Source organism: Epinephelus fuscoguttatus, linkage group LG15, assembly GCF_011397635.1.
Source record: "Epinephelus fuscoguttatus linkage group LG15, E.fuscoguttatus.final_Chr_v1".
In the NCBI taxonomy this organism is placed as follows: Eukaryota; Metazoa; Chordata; class Actinopteri; order Perciformes; family Serranidae; genus Epinephelus; species Epinephelus fuscoguttatus.
The window spans coordinates 23,374,526-23,396,386 of NC_064766.1; the positions used below are offsets into that span (position 1 = coordinate 23,374,526).

Genomic DNA, 21,861 nt, shown 5'->3' on the forward strand with positions numbered 1-21,861 from the left:
GTGCCAAGAAAATATCCCCCACACCATTACACCACCACCAGCAGCCTGAACCCTTGATACAAGGCAGGATGGATCCATGCTTTCATGTTGTTTACACCAAATTCTGACCCTACCATCTGAATGTGGCAGCAGAAATCCAGACTCATCAGACCAGGCAACGTTTTTCCAATCTTCTATTGTCCAGTTTTGGTGAGCCTGTGTGAACTGTAGCCTCAGTTTCCTGTTGTTAGCTGACAGGAGACTGACTGTTAACGTAACGCCATTGATGACTATCAGATCACGTATCAGGGTCTTGAAGGGTTGTCCCATTTCATAAGGGAAGATTTCAACCATTACCCCTTGAAACTCTGTTCCAAAGGGGCAAAGGGACACATGAAAATGAGGGGTAGGGGTTAAAGTAAGACACGGAATTTGGCCTGAGAATAAGAACTTTTTTTACAGTATTTTTGTGGATGCCAGCAAAGTAGGTAGAGAAGTGTAATTTCTTTATCCAAACTGCACCACCTAATTTGCATTGAAATTCCCCTCTAGTGCACTCCTACCTATTTTTGTGAAGTATGACAGCAGATCACGAAGTCCACCAAATGGGCAGAGACGGAAAGAAATCTGCTTTTGGCTGCTGAAATTACCTCACGACCAGTGCAAGGTCGGTTCATCTGATGTGGGCCAGCTCAAAATTGGACCCCAGCAGTCACAGTCTGTCGCTCTCCCCCTCGTCCCCTCCTCTTCTTCCTTTCATCTCCCTTCCTCCTTCACTTCCTCTTGATATCTTCATCTCCCTCCCTCTCTCCTGCTCTACCTCTGTGCCACACAGCCTACAGCATGTTGGAGAAATATTGTAGCACTTGAGAGGATCGCAGGATATCCACAGGGACATATGAGTCACATAATGAATTCAGACCAAGGGTAAAGATGTTGAGACAAGAGAGGGAGCTGCTGGTTATCTAACCAAACACTCCTTGATGTGTGTGTGTGTGTGTGTGTGTGTGTGTGTGTGTGTGTGTGTGTGTGTGTAAACATGCATATTTTGTCTTATTTAATTATGCAAATAATTTCGAGTGTCATGGATATAGTTTATCCCATGTCACTGTGTTGAAGCAGTAAACCATAGGATGCTGCTTTTTGCTGTTATTTTGATCCGACTTAGTTGTTAGGGCTAAATGAAGGACAGATACTGGAAGGAGAGTCTTTGGGTCAGGAAATCTAACGGCTCTGATGATTCATGCTTTAAACCAAAGCCTTGGCCTCGTGTGCCGGCAACAGAGCAATATATTTGCAATTAACCAAATCCAGATAATGTAATTTCATGATTATTTTTGATTTAATCTGTCAAATTAGACACCAAATTATGTGAAAGTGTGTTAAATCAAAGGCAATCACTCTGAAAAACTTTCTGTTTTATGACGTGCCTTTGTGCTAAAAACTGTCATTTTCACAGCTTCCTGTGATGTTTTGTCATTGCATTTTTCAGCGTTTCCTTGGTCATGACATTCCTGGAAAGGTATGAAATAAAAAACCAGGGCTGGAAATGGAATTAACAGAATGTTTTTGAAAAGTTTTGAGCTTTTGTTTAAAGGTCTAGTGTGTAGCATTAAGGGGGATATAGTGGCAACAAATGTGTTTTCTTTCTTGTATAATCACCTGAAAATACTAATCATTGTGTTTTTCTTACCTTAGAATGAGCTTTTTATATCTACATAGGGGCCAAGTCCTGATTTACGAAGATTGCCATGTTGTATTTGCCATGTTTCTACAGTAGCTCAGAATGGACACGCCAAACACTGGCTCTCAATAGGGCCTTTCCCATTTTCACAAAAGGGTGAGCATACATTAGCTGCTGCAAGGCTAATGGCCTGGCTTGGTTATGCCAAACAACGTTGAAGAAAATTGATTTGTAATGTGAAACTGCTTTATTCTGTGTTTCTATTGGTGTAAATCACCTGGTCCGTTTGTTTTAGAGAGGAAGAGACCTCTGCAGATCATTCGTCTCCCGGTAAAAAGTTCCTTTGCTGCTGCTCTCCCTGCCTTAGGCTTTCCATGTAGGCACATGGAAGGGCAGAGAGGTGAGCTTTCTCTGCCTTATGCTTTCCAAGTAAGCACGTCAAAGAGGCTTTCTGCGTTGGCCAGAGGAAAGGGAAAGAGGCCCCAGAACAGAGACATAGAGCCAAATATAACACTGCAAATGGAAATAAAGTTTTCTTTGACTAAAGTGGTCCTGACTGAATTAGCTGTGGGTTAATGAAGTATGCGTACCTCTTCACATCTGGAAGTGCACCCTACTTCATACCACTTCCTGTCAGAATGATGTCCAAGCATGCTATTTCATAACTACTTGAGTAAAGTCATGGAGATGGGGTAAAATATCATGGAAAAGATATGGAAAAGTTGTGACCTGTTCACACCTGCTCAGAAAACTACAGTGCAAGTTGCACCCATGTTTAGTGCAATTTGAAAACGGTGATGTTTCACCTGAGGCTTCTGTAAAATCACACTAAACCCTCCTACATACAGTATGTTGTGCTAACCTCTCAGAGATGATCAGCCAATGTGGCGAGATGTACTCGCACATCAATTAGTAAGCCTTCAAGGACTGACTAATAACACAATATGTGGAGATGTGTTTTTACACTTAATTGTGCACAACTGCAGCTTTGTTTCCAGATCTGCATTTCCAGATTTATATTGCAGCATTATAACACAGTGAAACAAGCCAACATAATATACTCAACAGATGGTGATATTTGTGGTGTGTAATTGGGCCGCTCGCCAGCAACTGATGTCACGAAACTTGCACCACACAAAGCGATACATTCTGCTGTTGCCCTGATGAACTAAGTATGACCTTATCCTGGTGCTGAGAGCTCTCTTTTTAAAGAGAAGGGAATAGAGGAGGTGTAATTTATTCCTCCTAATCCCAGCCCAGGGATCAGGAGATCCCCACCTACACCACAACATGCTCTCCCTTATACCAACACTCACCGCGCCCTGCAGTTTGCAGCTGTTTATTGTAAAAGAAGAAAAGAAGTGAAGTAAGCATTAAGCGCTGGACAGATCATTTAATGTTTAGCCAGTTTTACATATCCTGCACTGGCAGCTGGAGACAACACAGCTGCTGTTTAATTAATTCATCGTTAATTAACCAGATAACATGTTGCAGATTTGATTGTTTGTGGCTGTCAGGGATGAAAATGCCATCCCATCAGTCACTGTCAGTGAGCTCAGATTTCTTGCACGTTGCTGTTTAAGTGCCAAGAAAATGAAACGAAACAATGGGATGTTAGTTTATAAATGAAATTGAACCCGAGCCGTACAGTTTTGAATGCCCACGTTCTCATTGTTATTCACTGAAAACGTGATTTCACACTGAGCAGTTCTAGGACTTATATGTTGAAGTGTTGGTTTAACCTTGTTCGTGACTTGTACAATATCTGTTAACAACTTTCTGAGGTCATGGGAGCAACACATCATGTTGAAGGATCAAGGAGCCCAGCAGTGCCTGCAAGAGCAACAGAGCTGAGACTACAGTTTGCTAAGTCTGAGGCAATAGATGTTGTTGCATGCACACAGATATATATAATGTGAGCCTGCTTTAAGTAATTTGCTTGTTTTGGAACGTTTACACCATTGTTTTCATTATTCTGTGTGCACAAAACAACGTGAAGTAAAATGAAAGAGAGGAGAACACATTTGCAAACTGTGCTTAATTTAGTTTTAATGGAAATCTCCTGAAACAGTGGCTCCCAACTGGTGGGTCGTGGTACAAAAGTGGGTCTCAGGTCCATTCTGAATGGACCACAAGTGACTCGCAAACCTGTCAAGTTTATTAAAAAACACACTTTGTATTGAAGTACAGTGGATTTGCAGCACAGAGGCCTCTACTTTGAAGTGCTGTTTCCTGCTGTAGAGTGACTAATGTCACATTAAACTTTCACCAATACTGACACATTGACTGTCATTGACATTAACAGAGTTCCTTTGCTTTTATACAACAATCCTCAGAAGAGCTCTGAAGCATGTATCTGATTTAAGATGTTCCCTGACTGAAGTGCCTGTGAAAGGACAAACTCTCCTCTTTTACAGCTCCTGTCTTCTGCACTGATAAAGACCTCGATTTCTCGCCACAGAGACATACAAACATGACAACACTGACAGAGACTTGCAAGCATGAGTAAGCAAGCAGAGACGAGCTCTGTCCGCTTGTCTTCTCCGTCTGTCTGTCCGTTTCTTTTACGAAAAACCCACCAGCAAGCATGTGATGGACGGGATGATGCAGAGTTAGAGTGAACAAGGCGCACATTTTTACATCAGAGCAAGTAAATGGACTGCACTTGAATAGCGCCTTTCTAATCTTCAGACCACTCCAAGAGCTTCTTACACCACCAGTCACATTTGCACACTGGTGGCCAAGGCTACCGTATAAGGTGCCACCTGCTGCACAGCTTTAACACACTCACACACTGATGGAACAGCCATCGGGAGCAATTGGGGTCGGTATCTTGCACAAGGGTACTTCGACATGTAGACTGGAGCAGCCGCAGATTGTTCCGCTGATCTTCTGATTAGTGGACGACCAGCTCTACCTCCTGAGCCACAGCCGCCCCTTTCAAGCATTTAACTAAAGTGAACTGATATACCTAGGCCAATAATTTCCTATAAAAGATAGAGAGCTGCATCCCACTAAACTAGCATCGTACTAGGGGTGAGTGATATATAGATTATACTCGATGTAGTGCAGCTTGTTCTACGTGGGATGTATAAAATGGCTGTATCGTGAAAATCAGGTGTAAATTGTCAGGTCTTTTTCAAGCCACCGGCGCAAGAATGGCTTTCACATTTTGGTTGTCTCGCTCTTTCCTGTGGCTCTCTCCCTCTCACAGACATAAAAAGAAAAAAAAAAAGAGACTTACAAGTATGATATGTCACACGCACTCCCTGCCCATCCAGACCGCTCTCTCCTTGGCGACAATGTGTGAGCAGGTGAGGTGTGTTTTTATATCTGCAGAGCTCCAGACCGCCACCATTTAGTCACGTTTTGCTACCATGGAGCACCAGTGTGACTTTCAAATATTATTCATAACTGAACTGGAGAGCTGTTAGTGTTTTCAGCTCACAGTGAATACATTGTCACGTTTAACTATGCCCCTGTAATAGTTTTACTTCACCTCCAGCTGCTGACCTGAAGCTGCACGTTCACAGCAAAAACATCAATATGTACAATCCAGCACGAGATGTGTGCTTCAGAGTAACAGCACCAGTGGTTCTGCTTTGAGTTTTTCCATATAACAGTACTTTATTTAATTCTGTTATTTAATTAACTGCAGTGTAACAGTACTTTACTTAACTTTATTGTGACAGTACTTTATTTACCTTTATAATACCAGTACTTTAATTGACTTTATTGTAACAGTACTTCATGTAACTTTATTACAACATCATGATATTTTACTTTGTAATAACAGCACTTTTTTGTCCTTTGGTGAAAGTCAGTGATAGTTTTTACAGGAAATGTACAGTTGCATACAGTCTGTTTAAAAATAAAGGCACTACGTTGGTACTAGGGGTGTAACGATACATCGATCCACATCGATACATCGATTCATTGATTAACGATCCAATTACATCGATGCAAAATGAAAACATCGGTCCATATCGTCATCTTAAAGATACACCTTTATTTTGAAATTCACATAGCACGTCTGTGTCACCACCAGGTCTATTTTTATTATTTTTTGTTACAGAAGAATACTGTTTTTAATTTAAATGCCTGATACCTGGAAGAGCTCAGAAATAAAATGGTCAAATCATGTTCTAGTTGTTTTTGTGAGCTGATGTAAGTGATTGTGTTTGATGGGCATATGATATTGCGTCATATCGATCGCAGGCTCCTGAATCGAATCGAATCGAAATCGTATCGTGACAGACTTTGTGATCGGCAAACATCGTATCGTTATCCAAACAAATCGATATAATATACTGAGTGAAAGTTGGGGGTTGTTGGACCACCTCTGACAGCTGGTTATTTGTGAATTCATAGCGACTTAAACAGAACCCAAACTTGATTCAATCTTTCCCGAGTGGACGGCCCAATCGAGCAGCACATTATTAGATAGGGGAGCTCAACTCTCAGTTTTCAGCTGACAAGTTTCTCAACTACTCTAACATGTCCCAGGTGGTGTTACCTTACGTAATGTGACAGGAGAGAACTATAGCCTTTACTTTACACAGCAGTGTCAGTGGGAGAACAGCCCTGAGAAGCACAGCAAGATAAAGAATGCACATGTAATCCTTCACAAAGAAAGGATAAAGGATGAGAAAAGAGGACAACAAAGCTGCAGTCGACATGTAATAGATCTATAAGAGAAAGACTCTGGAAGGAGGAGAAAGAGAGATCGGTAAAGGCTGACAGAGACAAAGAGAGCAAGAGAACGAGACACTATTTCCCTGGCCTCCCACCTAATACGTACAAAGACCTGTGTGTGTTACCTGATGAGGAAAGATGGCAAACAGATGAAGTGTGAGAGGCAACAGAAGAAAAACAAAGTGAAAAGGATGCAAAATTATAAAGACAGTGGACAAACATTATACACAAGACCTTGTCAGACACCTGAGGCCTGTACTAGGAAACCAGTTTAACTTACCCAAGATATCTTTCGTTATCTGGCTTGACTAACCGTAACACTGATCGTCTCGATAACCGATACTACAAAGCTGGTTATCAAGTAGTTTAGTCAACTCTGGGTTGAGGAGCGCGTTCATGTGCAAGAGGCGGGCGTGTTAATTACGAGCGGCATTATCAGAACCATGAAAGAAGCTAGCTATTTCATGTCACACATGAAACGGTAACAGTAACTACTAGGGTTGCCCCCCAATAGTCGACTAAACGATAGTCGACCAGAAAGGTCATTAGTCGGCAAGAAGAATTCAAGAATTTATTGATCGCTTAGTCACAAAAAACCCCCCCAAAAACGTGAATCTCTATTAGCAGCTGCGCCCTATCAAAATTAATCAAAACCTATATGACGGACCATGTGAGAGTTTAATTTGAAAGGACAGAAACAGGAAGTGTCCACGCTCAGCAGTCAGACAGGAGTCAGGTTAATTTCCAGGGCTGGTACCTGCGGTTATTCCACAGGCTAGTTAATAACATGTCGGGCAGGAAATCCAAAGTGTGGGATCACTTTGAGAAGGTGAAGGACGAACCCAAGGTGATATGTAAACTCATCTTCATTGGTCAACTACAAACATGACGTATCATCTGAAACATGGAAGTAGCTACATGCCCATTAGCCACTTAGCACAATCATTACTGCTTTGCTGACAGCGTCGTTAACAGACGGCTCGCTCAGTGTGTGATGTGCGCTTGTAGATAAAATATAGGCCTATATTAATGAAGGTTCATTAGTACGGTTTTGTATTTCTCTGTAATGTAGCACAGTGTTAACAGTGTTACTGATACTATTCTTTCTCACACCTTTATGAAACTGCTCTGAATATGTCACATTAAACACTTTAAGTAACACCAGCTGCTGCTGAAGTTAAGGGTGGAAAAGTAGTTAATGACTGATGAGGTCTGTCTGACCGAAATGTTGCATTTATAATAACAGGAGCCAATTAACAGTGTGCGGATTATTTGTGTGACAGACTCTTGAGTGTAAAAATAACAACAATGTCAGCTGTCACTCTTGGGATAAAATAAACTTTGCGTAAGTTAAAATCCTGCTAAAATCATGTGTTTAGTGTGTAAATGATTTGTTAAACACTCTGTTTTAAAGCCAGTGGAAATAGAGCCCTGGAACAATGAAGTGATTCTACTGACCCATAACAATATATAGGCTATTCTTTTTTTAACCTGAGACTCCAGACTTTTGTCCATGGATACTTTTTTCTTCAGTGATCTGATTGGTCAGAGGTCGGGGTGTTCTGATACTTTGAAGTAAAGCTGCGCTGGAGCAGGTCAGTTGTTCAGCATAAGTTACCACAGTGTTTTATCCCAGTAAAAAGAAAACTAGGGATCGGCGATACCACAAAATTTGGTTTCAATCCAGTACAGAGTAATACAGGGCCATACAGGGTTTGTTTTGTTTTTTTTAATGTGCGGGAGAGCAGTGTGTCATGATTTATGAGGTGAGTAATCAATGTCCTTAAGTAACAGCGAGTGGTGACGAATTACAGTTTGACAATGTAACATTAACCAGTGCTAAAGATCTGATACCTGGATGTTACTTGTCTGAGTCTCTCTGAACAAACTCTGCCACTGACCTCTGTCTCTGTCAAAGGTCTGGATGCTGAGGTGTTTCTCTCCTCTTCCTGTCTTTCTGGTTGCAGCTCCAAGTTCTCTTTCTCATGTTTATTCCTCTGCTTTTATGCGTCAGATAAAACTAGTCAGGCTTGGACACTATCTGCACTGAATGTCCACAGACAGCTATGGTCACATGGATGCACACGCGGTGGTATTCATGGCACAGTTAAGGGTCTGCATCAGCCCACAGCAGTAAACAGGGGGGGTGGGAGGGTGAGCTTACCGTCCTCCTATTGCGGACATCGGGTGAAAGTAAAACCACTCATGCACTAGATGTGTTCACGACAACGGATCCTGTTTGCAAAGACAGCTTTACTCTTGAAATACAAATATGTACGATGAAGAAGAGGAAACACATCCCTTTTTTGGTATCGATCCTACTGACACTCAAATCGATCTTAAAAATGAAAGCATAGTATTGAGAGTATCAATATTCTAGGATTGATCCGCCCGCCCTTAAAGAGAAACAGCTTCCCCGTACTATAAACCCAGAGTTAACCCTGAAGTTACCTCGCTAACTCCAAATCCTGCTTCGTAGTACAGGCCTCTGAGGATCATGAAATTGCTCTTAGATTTAATGTTATTCTTATTTGCTCACAGCTGTGTCAATGCCATACACAAGGCTGCTGAGCAGACCGAGCACAACCATGCAAACACACACACACACACACACACACACACACACAAACACACACACACGTAACACATTGTTCACCTGAGAAGACTCGATGCTCACAGAGTCTGAGTGACTTGTAATGCTAGAAAATTTGCTCTGGGGCCTGCTCTTGCGAAAATGTGCTACTCTGTGTGTGTGTGTGTGTGTGTGTGTGTGTGTGTGTGTGACTTCCCTGGAGAGAGCCTTCCACACTGTCTCCCCTCATATTCTTCCAGTCAGTAAGTGTCGGACAGTGTGTGAAAAGTCAAACATCGGTTACCTCATGCAACAGTTCACAGCTACTAAAAATCCAGTGTATGATCTATTGTCCTCCTCAAGTCACAGCAGACAACTACTGCTGAATATTTAACAAATGTGGGCATGTATTCATTACGCTTCTCAGAGTCTGAGGAATCAGGGTGGAAGTGAACAACTCCACGCTTTATGACTTTATGAGGTTTCCTACGCTTACTTCCTGCTGGTTTGTTGTTTGTTAAAATTCTAAATGCAAAAAAATAGCATCACTTTTTTATATCTACAGCCCAATTCAGACCAAAGATTCTCGACGAGACAAGTTGAAACAATCAGCTACTTGCAATGCGCCGTTCTGCAACGTTCTTAAAACCTGCCGATTCACACCAATGCAACTACATGAGATGGTGTATCATCGCTATGCAACAACTTTCTGTACTTCCGTTCTGATTTCCAGCAATTTGTAGCTTCTTAAAATATGAATGAGGATAGTAATAGTGAGATACTGGCTACAGCTGCATTTGTAGTTGTGATAAAATGGAGGAAAACAAACAGAACGAGCATCAGATGGACTGTATTCTGTCAATGAGAATGTGTGTGTGTGGGGGGCATAAGCACATACAGTGAGCAGCTGGGGCAACCTACCATCCGACACCAGCACACTGTGAGGACGGAAACATAGGACTCGGTGGGAATGGAGCACCTGCTGCAGCAAGCGGACACACCATCTGCGGCCATTTTGACTTGACCAGCGGACTTTACGACAAGCCGATCGACTGTTGAAACAGATGACAAGCTTTATGTTCTAAAACCAGCTGCCCGTGATTTAACCAGCTGAGTTGCAGGTTGACTCCATCACCACCCTAAAAACTTTAAGATCACTTGACACAGAAACTCATCCCTTGTGAGCTTAACATACTTTTTTATATTAAGTCAACAATTTTGAAGTTAATTTGACTAAAATGTATAAAGCCGATTTTACCTCATTAGTTTACGGCCAATAAACAACACTATCATAGTGCGTTTAAATTATTATGGCGTGTTGGGGCTAAATGGGTGGAGTTTCCCAGCATGCCTTGAGGCAATATGTTTGAGGCCATGAGCCGAAGAAAACTGTAAAAATCTGTTCTAAATCGCTCACGTTAGCTGTTTCACAGTGATTAATGTTTATGTATTTCACAGTGGCTCTACTGGGTCACAGTTAAAGGAGCTATATGTAAGAAATCTAAAGCAAATAGTTGTAAAATCATCCTAATATGTCACAGAGACTAAGGAATAATGTTCATATGACATACTGATCTCACCGATAACAATAGTACAGCCAGAATATTCGCATTTAAAAAAACTTTTTACGGTCCGCAAATCATGTTTATGTTTTGAATTTGTGTTTTGGCCCTGTTGCGCCACCCACCGCCGTCTACCAGTCACGCAGTCAGTAGAGTCTCAGCATCAGTTACAGTTACGACTGAGCTACAGCAGCACGGAAAGCAGCATTAGCAGTGTCCTGGTACATAGCATTAGCAGCCGGCTCCTCCTCCGTTGTATCCCAGCAGCAGCGTTAGCAGCAGAGAAGCCGGACTTGCTCGAATGGTCCACTGGAAAACCGAAGATCAAGGACGCAGTGACGCGGCCCTGCCACGGCAGCCACCCGTGGGCAAACAAATCAGTCTCCAGCGTGCCGCTGTCCAGCAACTTCGAATCTGTAGGGGAGGGGGGGCGGACACGACTCGTGGCAGTATTTTGAATTTGAGTGCAGTAACCATTTTGGCCACATTCTTACATACAGCGCCTTTAATGTTGTGGTAGGACATTTTACATGTAGACACAGTAAAGTCATATACACAGTTAGTGATCTCCCGCCTGTGTGGATATTGGAATGTCTGACAAAGTTGTGCTGAGGTAAAATAAAGAGCACTTCCTGGTTCAGAGTTCATGTCTTTGCCTAATTCGAGCAGTCGAGAAACCTGAGTTTGCCACAATATATGTTTGTAGTTGAATGAAATAAAAAGAAATTGTTATAAAATGTGTCCTCAATGTTTTTATGTTCATTAGAATAAAATGCTTAAAAACAAAAAACGTTGTGTCAAACTGACATAAAATTCCTGTCAGACAAGGGTCACGTGACACATTTATTGTGTCTGGTGTATGCAAAATGTTTATGTTACTGTTTTGTACTAAACTTAAAGTTCTGAGTGGAAGTTGAGTGAACAAATTGGGGTTTACAGTGTGGATACAATCTGGCGCAGTTTATTTCAAGGTGTAAATGGGATCAGCGAAGGTCTTTCCTCTTGTGTATCTGTGTCTCTCTGACTGTACGCCTGGTGTCTCCTGGCAGTTTAGGGCACCTCTGGAGCTTTTGTACATATTAGTATAGATAAGCGTGAGTTATTGAATTCATACAGCTTTTAATCCTAGTCCTAAAAGAAGGGCCAACCTGTTTAAACTAAGCTTGATAAATACAGGCTCTGGCTCATCTCATTCAGAATTTGAGCCCAGCATTTAACACATCATTCCAGTCATTTAGATCATTGTGTGAACCAAATGGTGTGTGTGGCGCGACCCATCAGAATGTAGCTCCATTGACAAAGACCCAGAGACTGACTTGATGGACTTACAGTGACAGCACCAACGGTAATTTCAGCACAATAAAACCCCAGTTTATGATTCATAACCGTAATTAGCTTTGCAGTAAAACAGCCGTCTGCAGCTGCAGGTTTTTGGTTCACTGGTTCACAGCTCTGGGAGAAGAGAAGTTTGAAATGAAAAATGTTTAACTGCCGGAAATCAGCTGGAGAACAGAGTGGGCAAAGCATTGTTTTTAGATTTAGTCACTCATAAGGGAGTGTTAATGTGCTACAATATTGAATCTGTATGTGTGTAATGTAATTTAATGATGCGTATTTGCACACAAATATAACTGTTTACTTATTTTGATTGAACTTTGTCTCTTATAAGATCTGCCTGAACCCAGTGAAAATGTTTAATGGCCCAGGGCACACATCTTTCACTGCAGAGGCAAACACTGTTTAGGAGTCTGAAACACCTGTCTTAATAAAGACAAAAACACTGTCTCTTGTGGTGTTTAGATTGCAAGAGTCAATATTGGTTTTAGCTTTTTTTGTTGTCCTGTTTACAGCTGTATCCAGCATCTAGAGCAGGGCTGTCAAACTCATTTTAGTTCATGGACCTCATACAGCCCAATTTGATCTCAAGTGGGCCGGACCAGTAAAACCATAACATAACATAACATACCTGTAAATAATAGAGGTGGGGGGAAAAAATCAATCAACATAGTATCTTTTGGTACTAGAATAATGGAAGAAATTGCTTTTTGGTGCTGATGTTTTTTCCCGGAGAGGTCAGCAGAGGTCTCAGTCAGCAGCATTTGGCAGGAAAATCATCAAAACAAAGATGGAGGCACCACAGAAAAGATCAGAAATGTGCCGTCTGCGTTTAAATCAAACGTCTGGACGTATTTTGAATTTTTAACACAGGAGGAAAGGACTTGGAGGATTTGGATATGACCCGTGATTTGCAAGCCGTGTCATATGAGAATACCCTGGGAATACGATAAACATGAGGGCACTCCTCACACTCCACCATCCAGAGGTAGCATTAGCCGCTGACGGCCAAGCTAACGCACCCTGGGCACACTTAGCTTGACAAAACTACCATCCAACTCTGAGAGAGCTAAGAATATAACGTGCGTCCATACAGCACTGTTGAAAACCAAGGCTTTTGTTACACGTAAAAACACACCAAGCTCTACAGAGAAGTGAAGCATAAAGCTGAGGAATCTGTGAGTACATCAGGAAGGGTGGCGTTAACTTGTGACGCCTCAGCTTCAAGGTCACTGGATTCGTATGTGACTATAACGGCACATTATCTCACAGAGGACTAAAGACTGCTGTCTCATGTTCTCCAAACTAGAGCAGTACACGTAGGTCACACCGGTGCAAACTCTGGCTCAGTGGCTTTCACAGCTGCAATGCGGATCTCTGGGCTAAAACTAAAACCAGGTTTATGTTTCCTCAAACTGGCCAACAATTAATTTATCTTCTCTGCTCTTAGTTGCAAGTTGTTGTATTTTTTTTTACCATAATGAGTATGATAGTGGTGTTGAATATAATATTGCTTGAGCACTGAAAGGTGCTGTGAGCATACCAAACACACTGGCTTCCCATTTACCTCTGTGTAGAAATAGGAACTGGTCCATTTGGACAAACAGGAAAAGCAGTACATTTAATTGAAATATTAACGGCTTCTCTGCAATTTTTACACTGAGCAAATTCATTGAGTGGGCCACATTGGACCCTTCTGACCCGCGGACCGTATGTTTGACAGCCCTGATATAGAGGCTTTGATAGACTTTAGCTCTGTCTCCAGTGTTGCTGCTTCTGTTCTTAAGTTGAGATGCATTGAGCTGCAGTTAATATTGTTACACTGGCACAGTGTTATACACAGCATCTGCTGAAACAGCTGGCATGAAAGTAATGATGCCATCCCATGAGCTCTATGTTTTATTTTAGCATTATTGTATCAGAAAACATGACATTTTACTACATTTTCAGTTAATATGGCAAAGCTGTTAGCGAACAGTTGCCTGTTTACATATTCAATAGACATGGAGCAACGTTAGCATTCATTCTGGGCACCTGATCAATGTTAGTCCAATATTAACTCTCCTTTTGCCTGTGCTTTTGTCTCTTCCAACTCCTGATGTAATTATCTGTTCTTTAGCGGCTAAATGCTCCATTATGTTCACCAGATAATCACTGTCTGTGTCTTTCTATAGTTTGGTGCTTAGTAGGTAGTATACAAAGGGCTTTGGGCTTTTCTTCTGGTTAATGAGAACAGTAACTGCCGTACAGTTGCTGGATGTACAACCAAAGCAGTGAGCTGAAAGAGGCTTAAATGCTTCACAGAGCTGAGAAGAACTGCATAGTTGGGCAATGAATATCTCTGTGTACTAGTTTGTAAAATTAAATATGCAAGGTGTTACATTTTAACCTCAATAAATCACCAATAATGAGACGTTTAAAGCTGGGGTAGGCAGTTTTACTCTGGTGTCACTGGGGAAAATTCCTATAGTAAACTTTCAGCATGTTTTAATTCAAGTGGACTGAGAGAACAGTAGACTTCTGCACCTCCTCATGGCTCTGCTTTCAGGCTTTAGAAAGTGACGGGAAAATCAAAGGTCATTTCAGAAAGAGGGCGTTCCTATTGGCTGTTCTGCAAATACAGATGCGCATGCCCGTCCCTTCAAGTGAAAACGTGGTTCAGTGGCGGAGAATTCTGCAGAGAGAGTTGCTATTGAAGCATTAGCACAACTGTCTACCCTGCAAAGCAACCCAGAAAAGGAAGACAGACCCCTTGTCAGTGACTGCAGCAACCCGAATCCAGCCAGTGCAAGCCCCAGCTCCAGGGGACTGACAGCCCTGACGTTCTGGTAAATCAGCAAACTTTCTATTGCTGCCTTTACACAGGTTCAACCCGGCACTGCTGCTGGCTACCAGCCTGCTGTGACACCACGAGTTGATGGGTTTGGGCTGGACAGATCCAGTTATCACAGCCACCAACTGGTCAGTCTCCCAAGCTGCTGCCCTCTCTCCCCCCACGGAAACAGTCCATAGCAGCGGGGAGTGAGACAGTGGGAAGAGACAACTCTTCTCTCTTTTGTAGTCCTATAAACAGATGGAGAGAGCGAGCCAAGGAGGGGCTTAGCAAATGATCTGAGTGCAACTCTATAATGAAACAAGATTAAATAAATCGATGTATGGGAAACACTGGGATACTGTTTGAAGCGTGCATATGCCGGTGGTCATCAGGTGGGAGGGGCTTGGGCAGAGAGGAGAGCTGGAGGAGGAGGAATATTTTTGGATTCTTTCTTTTTTTCTTGCCTTACTAGATTTCTGCCTAACCCAACTTTAAGATGGTGTGATTACCATAAACAATGACTCATTTATACTGCATTGTGTCACACTGGTTCACCTTCGAAAGATGTGAATAGATGAATGAAAGGCAAATTGTAAAGTGCGTTGGATAAAAGTGCTATACTCTGTAAAAGCAGCCGTTTATTTATCATTTAGCTTTTGTTTGACATCTGCTGAGTTTCTGTCGACAAAGGGAGACTGTCTGTAATGAGGCTGGAAGTGAAAAAATGGGAATATATTTCAATTTTTTATGTTCTCTGTTTCTGCTGGGTGTCTTGGTTTAATGCAGCCTGTACTTATCAGTCTGTCTCCTTAAGTATTAGGGTTTATGGGATGTGGAATATGTGCTTTTAGTGTTGAAAATCCCACCACTGCAGAGGCACCTACAGTAGCCTCCTTTGTGCAGGTTTAGCAGAGGCCTTGCCCATCCCCATGTTCCCTCACCTGTCTGATGGCGCACAGCAGCTTCCCGTAGCAGAACACGATCACCAGGAATGGCACGATGAGGCAGAAGACAAACAGGCAGATGATGTAAGACATGCTATTCGCCGTCTTGGCCGTCCAGTCGACAGAGCAGGTGGTCCCGGGTCCCTCTGGGCCATATTGGCTCCAGCCAAAGAGTGGCGGCAGGGTCCAGATGAGGGAGTAGACCCAGGAGAGGATGATGCCCAGGGAGATCTTCCGGTAGTTGGAGGAGTCGGCCTCAGTGGGGGCCACCATGGTGCTGTAGCGCTCATAGGAGAGGACAGCCAGGGAGATCAGGGAAACGATGCCTACAGGGTGGATACAAACATGCAAGATACATTGAGTCACACAGTATCTAGAAATATATAACAATTAAAGGGACAGTTCAATCAAAATCTAAATCACATACGTTTCCTCTTACCTGTAGTGCTATTTATCAGTCTAGATTGTTTTGGTGTGAGTTGCAGAGTGTTAAAGATATCAGCTGTAGAGATGTCTGCCTTCTCTCCGGTATAATGGAACCAGATGGCACTCGGCTTGTGGTACTCAAAGTGGCCAAAAAATATATTTGAAAAACTCAACATCAATGTCTCTTTCCAGAAATCATGACCTGGTTACTCAAGATAATCCACAGACCTTGTTGTGAGCAGTTTCATGTAGGAACTATTTTCTTTCTACTGAACTACACCCACCAACTGTATCACTGCAGAGGGAAGAGTACATCTACTGCTAGCTCACTGAGCACCACTGAGCTAGCTAATCTTACAGCTCAGCTGAGGACAACGCCATTAATGTTTACATCTCATGCTGTCACGAGCCTCTGGTCCATGAGTAGATGCACTCTTCCTTCTGCACAGTGATATGGTATAGAAAGAACATAGTTCCATAAAGAAATAGGTATGCAACTCATGGACAAGAGGCTCGTGCTTGTGACAGCATGAGATGTAAAAATGAATGCCGTCCTCCTTAGCTGCACTGTAACGTTAGCTAGCTCAGTGGTGCTAGGTGAGCTAGCAGTAGTTGCACACTTCCTCTTGCGTGGTGATTCAGTTGGCAGGTATACTTCAGTAGAAAGAAAACAGTTCCTACATGAAACTGCTCACAACAAGGTCTGTGGATTATCTTGAGTAACCAGGTCATGATTTCTGGAAAGAGACATTGATGTTGAGTTTTTAAAATGGATTTTTTGGCGCTTTGAGCACCACAAGCTGAGTGCCATCTAGTTCCATTATATTGGAGAGAAGGCAGACATCTCTACGGCTGATATCTCCAACACTCTGCAACTCATATAGAAACAATCTAGACTACATGTAAGAGGAAAAATATATATTTTAATTTAGGGTGAACTGTCCCTTTAACTCAAGGAGTTAAATACAGAACACAGGCTAACAGAATACTGTAGACAGCATGTGCAGGTGTGGTCTTCCGATTAAACCCCAACTACTGTACATTTAATGGGGCCATCAAATAGAGACCAGTGCACTTCCTGTCCAAATGTTTATCTACTCTAGTGAGGAAAACATGCACGGTCAGAATGATATTAAGCTTCACAGCTCTTTTCAAAGTTAAGAGTGCAGCTTAAAGGAGCTTTATGGTTTTCAGCTTCAAAGAGAGGATGGGTTATGAAGTTAAAAAATAATTGCCAGAGTGAAACGCGTAGCGTGATAAAACTACAGAAAATGTTATTTTGGAGTCATCAAATATTTCGGTTCACATGGCAGGGCCTGCAGCAGATACACACCGCTGTAAATCATAAACTGCAGCTCTACCTGTAGTGTCTCTGCTTGACAGGAGGAATGCGGTTAAAAAAACAACAACAGAAGATGAGGAGAAGCTTTCTTATTTCTCTCTGTGCTTTTCTTTCTCAGTATTTCAGAGGCACAGCAGCAGGAGCCTGAAGCTCAGTGTTCACGCTGACCCCTCAGCCTTTTTTATCCTGTCTGCTGTTTGTTTTGAAGCTATTATGAATCCACGGGGCCGTCTTTCATGCCTATTGATTTTCAGTTGCAACGAAGCAAAGATGGACTGGACGCTCCGTCACGAAGGCAGTCCAAGCCTTTCACTGAGGTGCCAATGCTGCACGATGAATGAATAATGGGAAAAAAGCACAGAGGGGAAAAAAGTTACTGAACAACGTGGAAACAAATTTAGCTCTGTGATTGAAGATGATGGTTCTGCAGAAGGTTTTTTTGTGTGTGTCTGTCTGTATGCAAATACATTGACCCCACTGCACATACCCCCGACTGCAAGAGCACAGCGTGTGATGTTTGTCTGTTGCCCCCAGATATTACGCTCATGTTGCTTTCCCTGCACACACTGCTTAGCTCCGGGCTTTTATTAGCTCTGTTACTGCAAAGTCAACACAGTTTTACAACGACCCACTTGTGTTTCTGTTTGAACTCAACTGACTCATAGCAACCAATCCCAAACACATTACCAGATATTTTGACAAAAGATGTTTTCAGCCCTGCTCATTGCTGTCCCATCTCATCTGGCCTGTCGTTTTCCCTCCGTTATCCTCCATCTACACCCTGTTAACTTTCAAGACAAACAGTAGGAGGACTGTCCTCTCACAACAGGTGGGCTGGGGTGATCTCAAGCTAAAATGTGTGTAATAATGTTTAAAGACAGGTAAACACTGGTGCAATTGCAGCCCTTATTATCTTGAACCACAGCCTGACAGGAGTAGCCTTTACTCCAATATATTGTAGAGCAGGTGGTAAAAGGCAGATAGAAGTTATTTTGGATTTGTGATTACCGGATTGGTTAATAAATTTGGCCACAAACAACTCTGTATTTTGATTCATTGGGATGTATCCATTAAAATTATCTAACATAGTACTGGTCAGTGCTTCAGCCAACATTCTGTATCAAGTATACTGTGCTGTGTGAAAACACACCAGGAAGTGGTGAAGTGCAGCTCGTACATTTTTCTGAAGCCAGGAGATGTGTTCATGTAGGCGGGCAGAAATTCTTTGTAGCACACATTCACCAGCCACTTTAGGTACACCTGTGTAACTGCTTGTTAAGCAAATAGCTTATCAGCCAATCATGTGGCAGCAACTCACTGCATTTAGGCATGTAGACATGGTCAAGACGACTTGCTGAAGCTCAAACTGAGCATCAGAATGGGGAAGAAAGGTGATTTAAGTGTCTTTGAACGTGGCATGGTTGTTGGTGCCAGACAGGCTGGTCTGTCAGAAACTGCTGATCTACTGGGATTTTCACACACAGCCATCTCTAGGGTTTACAGAGGATGGTCCCAAAAAGAGAAAATGCCTTGTTGATGCCAGAGGTCAGAGGAGAATGGCCAGACTGGTTCAAGATGATAGAAAGGCAACAATAACTCAAATAACCACTGCTTACAACCAAGGTCTACAGAAGACCATCTCTGAACCAACAACACGTCCAACCTTGAAGCAGATGGGCTACAGCAGCAGAAGACCACACCAGGTGCCACTCCTGTCAGCTAACAACAGGAAACTGAGGCTACAGTTCACACAGGCTCACCAAAACTGGACAATAGAAGATTGGAAAAACGTTGCCTGGTCTGATGAGTCTGGATTTCTGCTGCCACATTCAGATGGTAGGGTCAGAATTTGGTGTAAACAACATGAAAGCATGGATCCATCCTGCCTTGTATCAAGGGTTCAGGCTGCTGGTGGTTGTGGTGTAATGGTGTGGGGGATATTTTCTTGGCACACTTTGGGCCCCTTAGTACCAACTGAGCATGGTTTAAACACCACAGCCTACCTGAGTATTGTTGCTGACTGTGTCCATCCCTTTATGACCACAGTGTACCCATCTTCTGATGGCTACTTCCAGCAGGATAACGCACCATGTCACAAAGCTCATCTCAAACTGGTTTCTTGAACATGACAATGAGTTCACTGTACTCCAATGGCCTCCACAGTCACCAGGTCTCAATCCAGTAGAGCACCTTTGGGATGTGAAGAGGTGGAAGCAACTGCTAGGTGCCAACAGTTTAGCTATCCTTTAAATTCACTAACTGGCAAAACGGACCTGAGCACTTTATCACTGGGTAAAGAGAGTTTCCTCACAAGGAAAACAAAAGCATTTGTCAGTAGTTCAGTTGCCTAAAACTGTCACTTATGACTTGTAGCGCTCCTAAATCTTCTAGAGAGGAGGTCAGGGTGGATGGATGAGAATTTGATTCCAACCAAGTGGCTCTTCTTTGAGCCAGGACACAAGTTGGACAGGACACAAAACTGCACAGCTAAGTTTAGGAAAGTGCCTTATCAGTACTGCACATGTGCAACTCTACACAGAGTTGATGGGGAAGTGAGATTCTCACTCCTTAGCAACTTTAATCATCAACTCTGGAAAAGACAGTGTGTTTCATTATTTTTTATCACTTGCCTGATTGAAGTAAGTTGCTAGATTGACCCGCCTGATGTGGCGTTATATTTGCCCAGGGCAATCGGACTGTCCGTAATGTTTAGACCTGCCTCGCAGTGTGGAACTCACTGGGGTCATTTATATGTGGGACCAGGGCTTACACCTGCACCAAGAGTCAGCAGAATGTATGAATGTAACTAGAGCAAAAACACTACCTGGATCCCTTAATGAGGCCAGTATTGGACATACTGATCTAGTGTATTGGATTGGTGCATCTCTAATGTTGAAAGCATGATACACTCCTAGATTTCCTATCTGACAGGAAAAGAAGAGGCAAAGAATGCTGCGACAATAAGAAGTTAATTTCTGAGTGGATTGTGTGCGGCTTCCCATCCCAACACCCAGGATGGGGGCATGTTGTTTAGCACATCTTTAAGACAGACTGATTACATCTTGAATAAATGGAGCCAAATCACATCGCACTTTCTCAAAGCTGCAAAAGCTAATTAGCAGCTCTCCTCCATGACGCTTACAGAGGCATCAAAATTTAACACTGGCAATCATCATGTTTCTGCACCAATTGACAGCAACCTTCTGCTCTACAAAAGCATCGCAGCTGATTATGATGTTTGATATGAAAACTTGATTATGTCAGCTGATCTCATCACATGTCGTCCTTCTTGATGAGAACAGCCCTTTGTCTTGTTACACAGAACGTGGGTGACAAGTAAATCTTTATTTGAGGCAACGTAATTTAAAAGACACCCACAGAACTTTGTAACATCACAGCATCTGAAATCTAACATCGCCCTCCGTCCATCCTCCAGTCCTCCGGCAGGATCAAAGGCAGCAGCTGAATCTAATATTCCAAAATGAAACATCTTATGATCTGATAATATCTGAAATAAAAAAAGAGGGAACATCCTTGTTTTGCTGCCTCCGTGATACTCCCTCACTGTTTCTGTCTTGTCTGCTTAAAAGCATCTGGTTTGGTATCACTTGTCTGATACTGTAGATCCATAAAAAGGCAGTTTGAATGAAAAACACAGGATCAAATAAAGCTGTGTTTGCTCCATAAATCCTGGCGTCTTTTCCCTCAGTCATCACAGGTGCACAGAACTACTGTGACAGCACCGGCAAGTAAAAAAAATAAGAGATCAGATTGCAAGTGTCTGTCTAACATTAAGGATGACTGCTTTGGCGTGTCGCTGTCTGTGTACAAAGACACCCGTCGCCCACAATACACGTTTTTGTCTCTGCTTTCGTACACTATTTATTACAGGGGCTCATTAGCTGGCTCCCCCCCTCTGACCTTTATGGCAGAGCGGCATTGTTCTGCTTTCTTTCTCCCCGCTGAGACTTCTCCTCACCGTCGCAACAAATTAACATCACTCAGGCCAGGTGTTGCCTGTGTCTGCGTGACGCACATGTTTATGCATTTCCTTTCCTCTGTACATGTTCATCCATTGCTGTGCCCGATTCTGCTGGTTTGTGTGTGAGTGTGTGTGTGGGGGGGCAATCTAACTTCAGTATGCAGCGAGTGGGCCCAGCAGTGCAAGGTTAATCCAGTGACTGTGTGCAGAGTCCACTTGAGGCATGAGGAGGCAGCCAACAGTATGCAGGATCACGCAGACCGGGTGTCGAATAAAGACAGAATGAAGATCCTCTCCTGTTCATCCACGGGATAATGGAAGACAAAAGTTCACTGAGATAGAGAGGAAAATGCAAAGAGGCGGGCAAAAGAGGTGAAGCGGCTAAATGGATGCCAGGAGGCTGATGGCAAAGGAAAAAGTACAGGGTGTTGGGAGTATTTGTGCATGCACACGCACACACACGTCTCCACAAATTGTCTTCAGTTTGTGCTCTTGGCATAAAGTCAAAGCGGTGGAGCCTCAATT

The 21,861-nt window shown here is 42.8% G+C and overlaps 2 protein-coding genes across 2 annotated transcripts in view; one reads left to right on the top strand and one right to left on the bottom strand.

Annotated features, from left to right (window-relative positions):
• LOC125901590 (ubiquitin carboxyl-terminal hydrolase 37-like) overlaps window positions 1-21,861 on the top strand; it is a 311,232-nt gene that overhangs the window by 156,954 nt on the left and 132,417 nt on the right. The window lies entirely within an intron of this gene.
• tmtopsa (teleost multiple tissue opsin a) overlaps window positions 1-21,861 on the bottom strand; it is a 119,962-nt gene that overhangs the window by 88,896 nt on the left and 9,205 nt on the right. Inside the window, exon 2 of the mRNA XM_049597315.1 lies at window positions 15,584-15,912. Coding sequence (XP_049453272.1) covers window positions 15,584-15,912 — 329 coding nt within the window. The remainder of the gene's footprint in view (window positions 1-15,583; window positions 15,913-21,861) is intronic.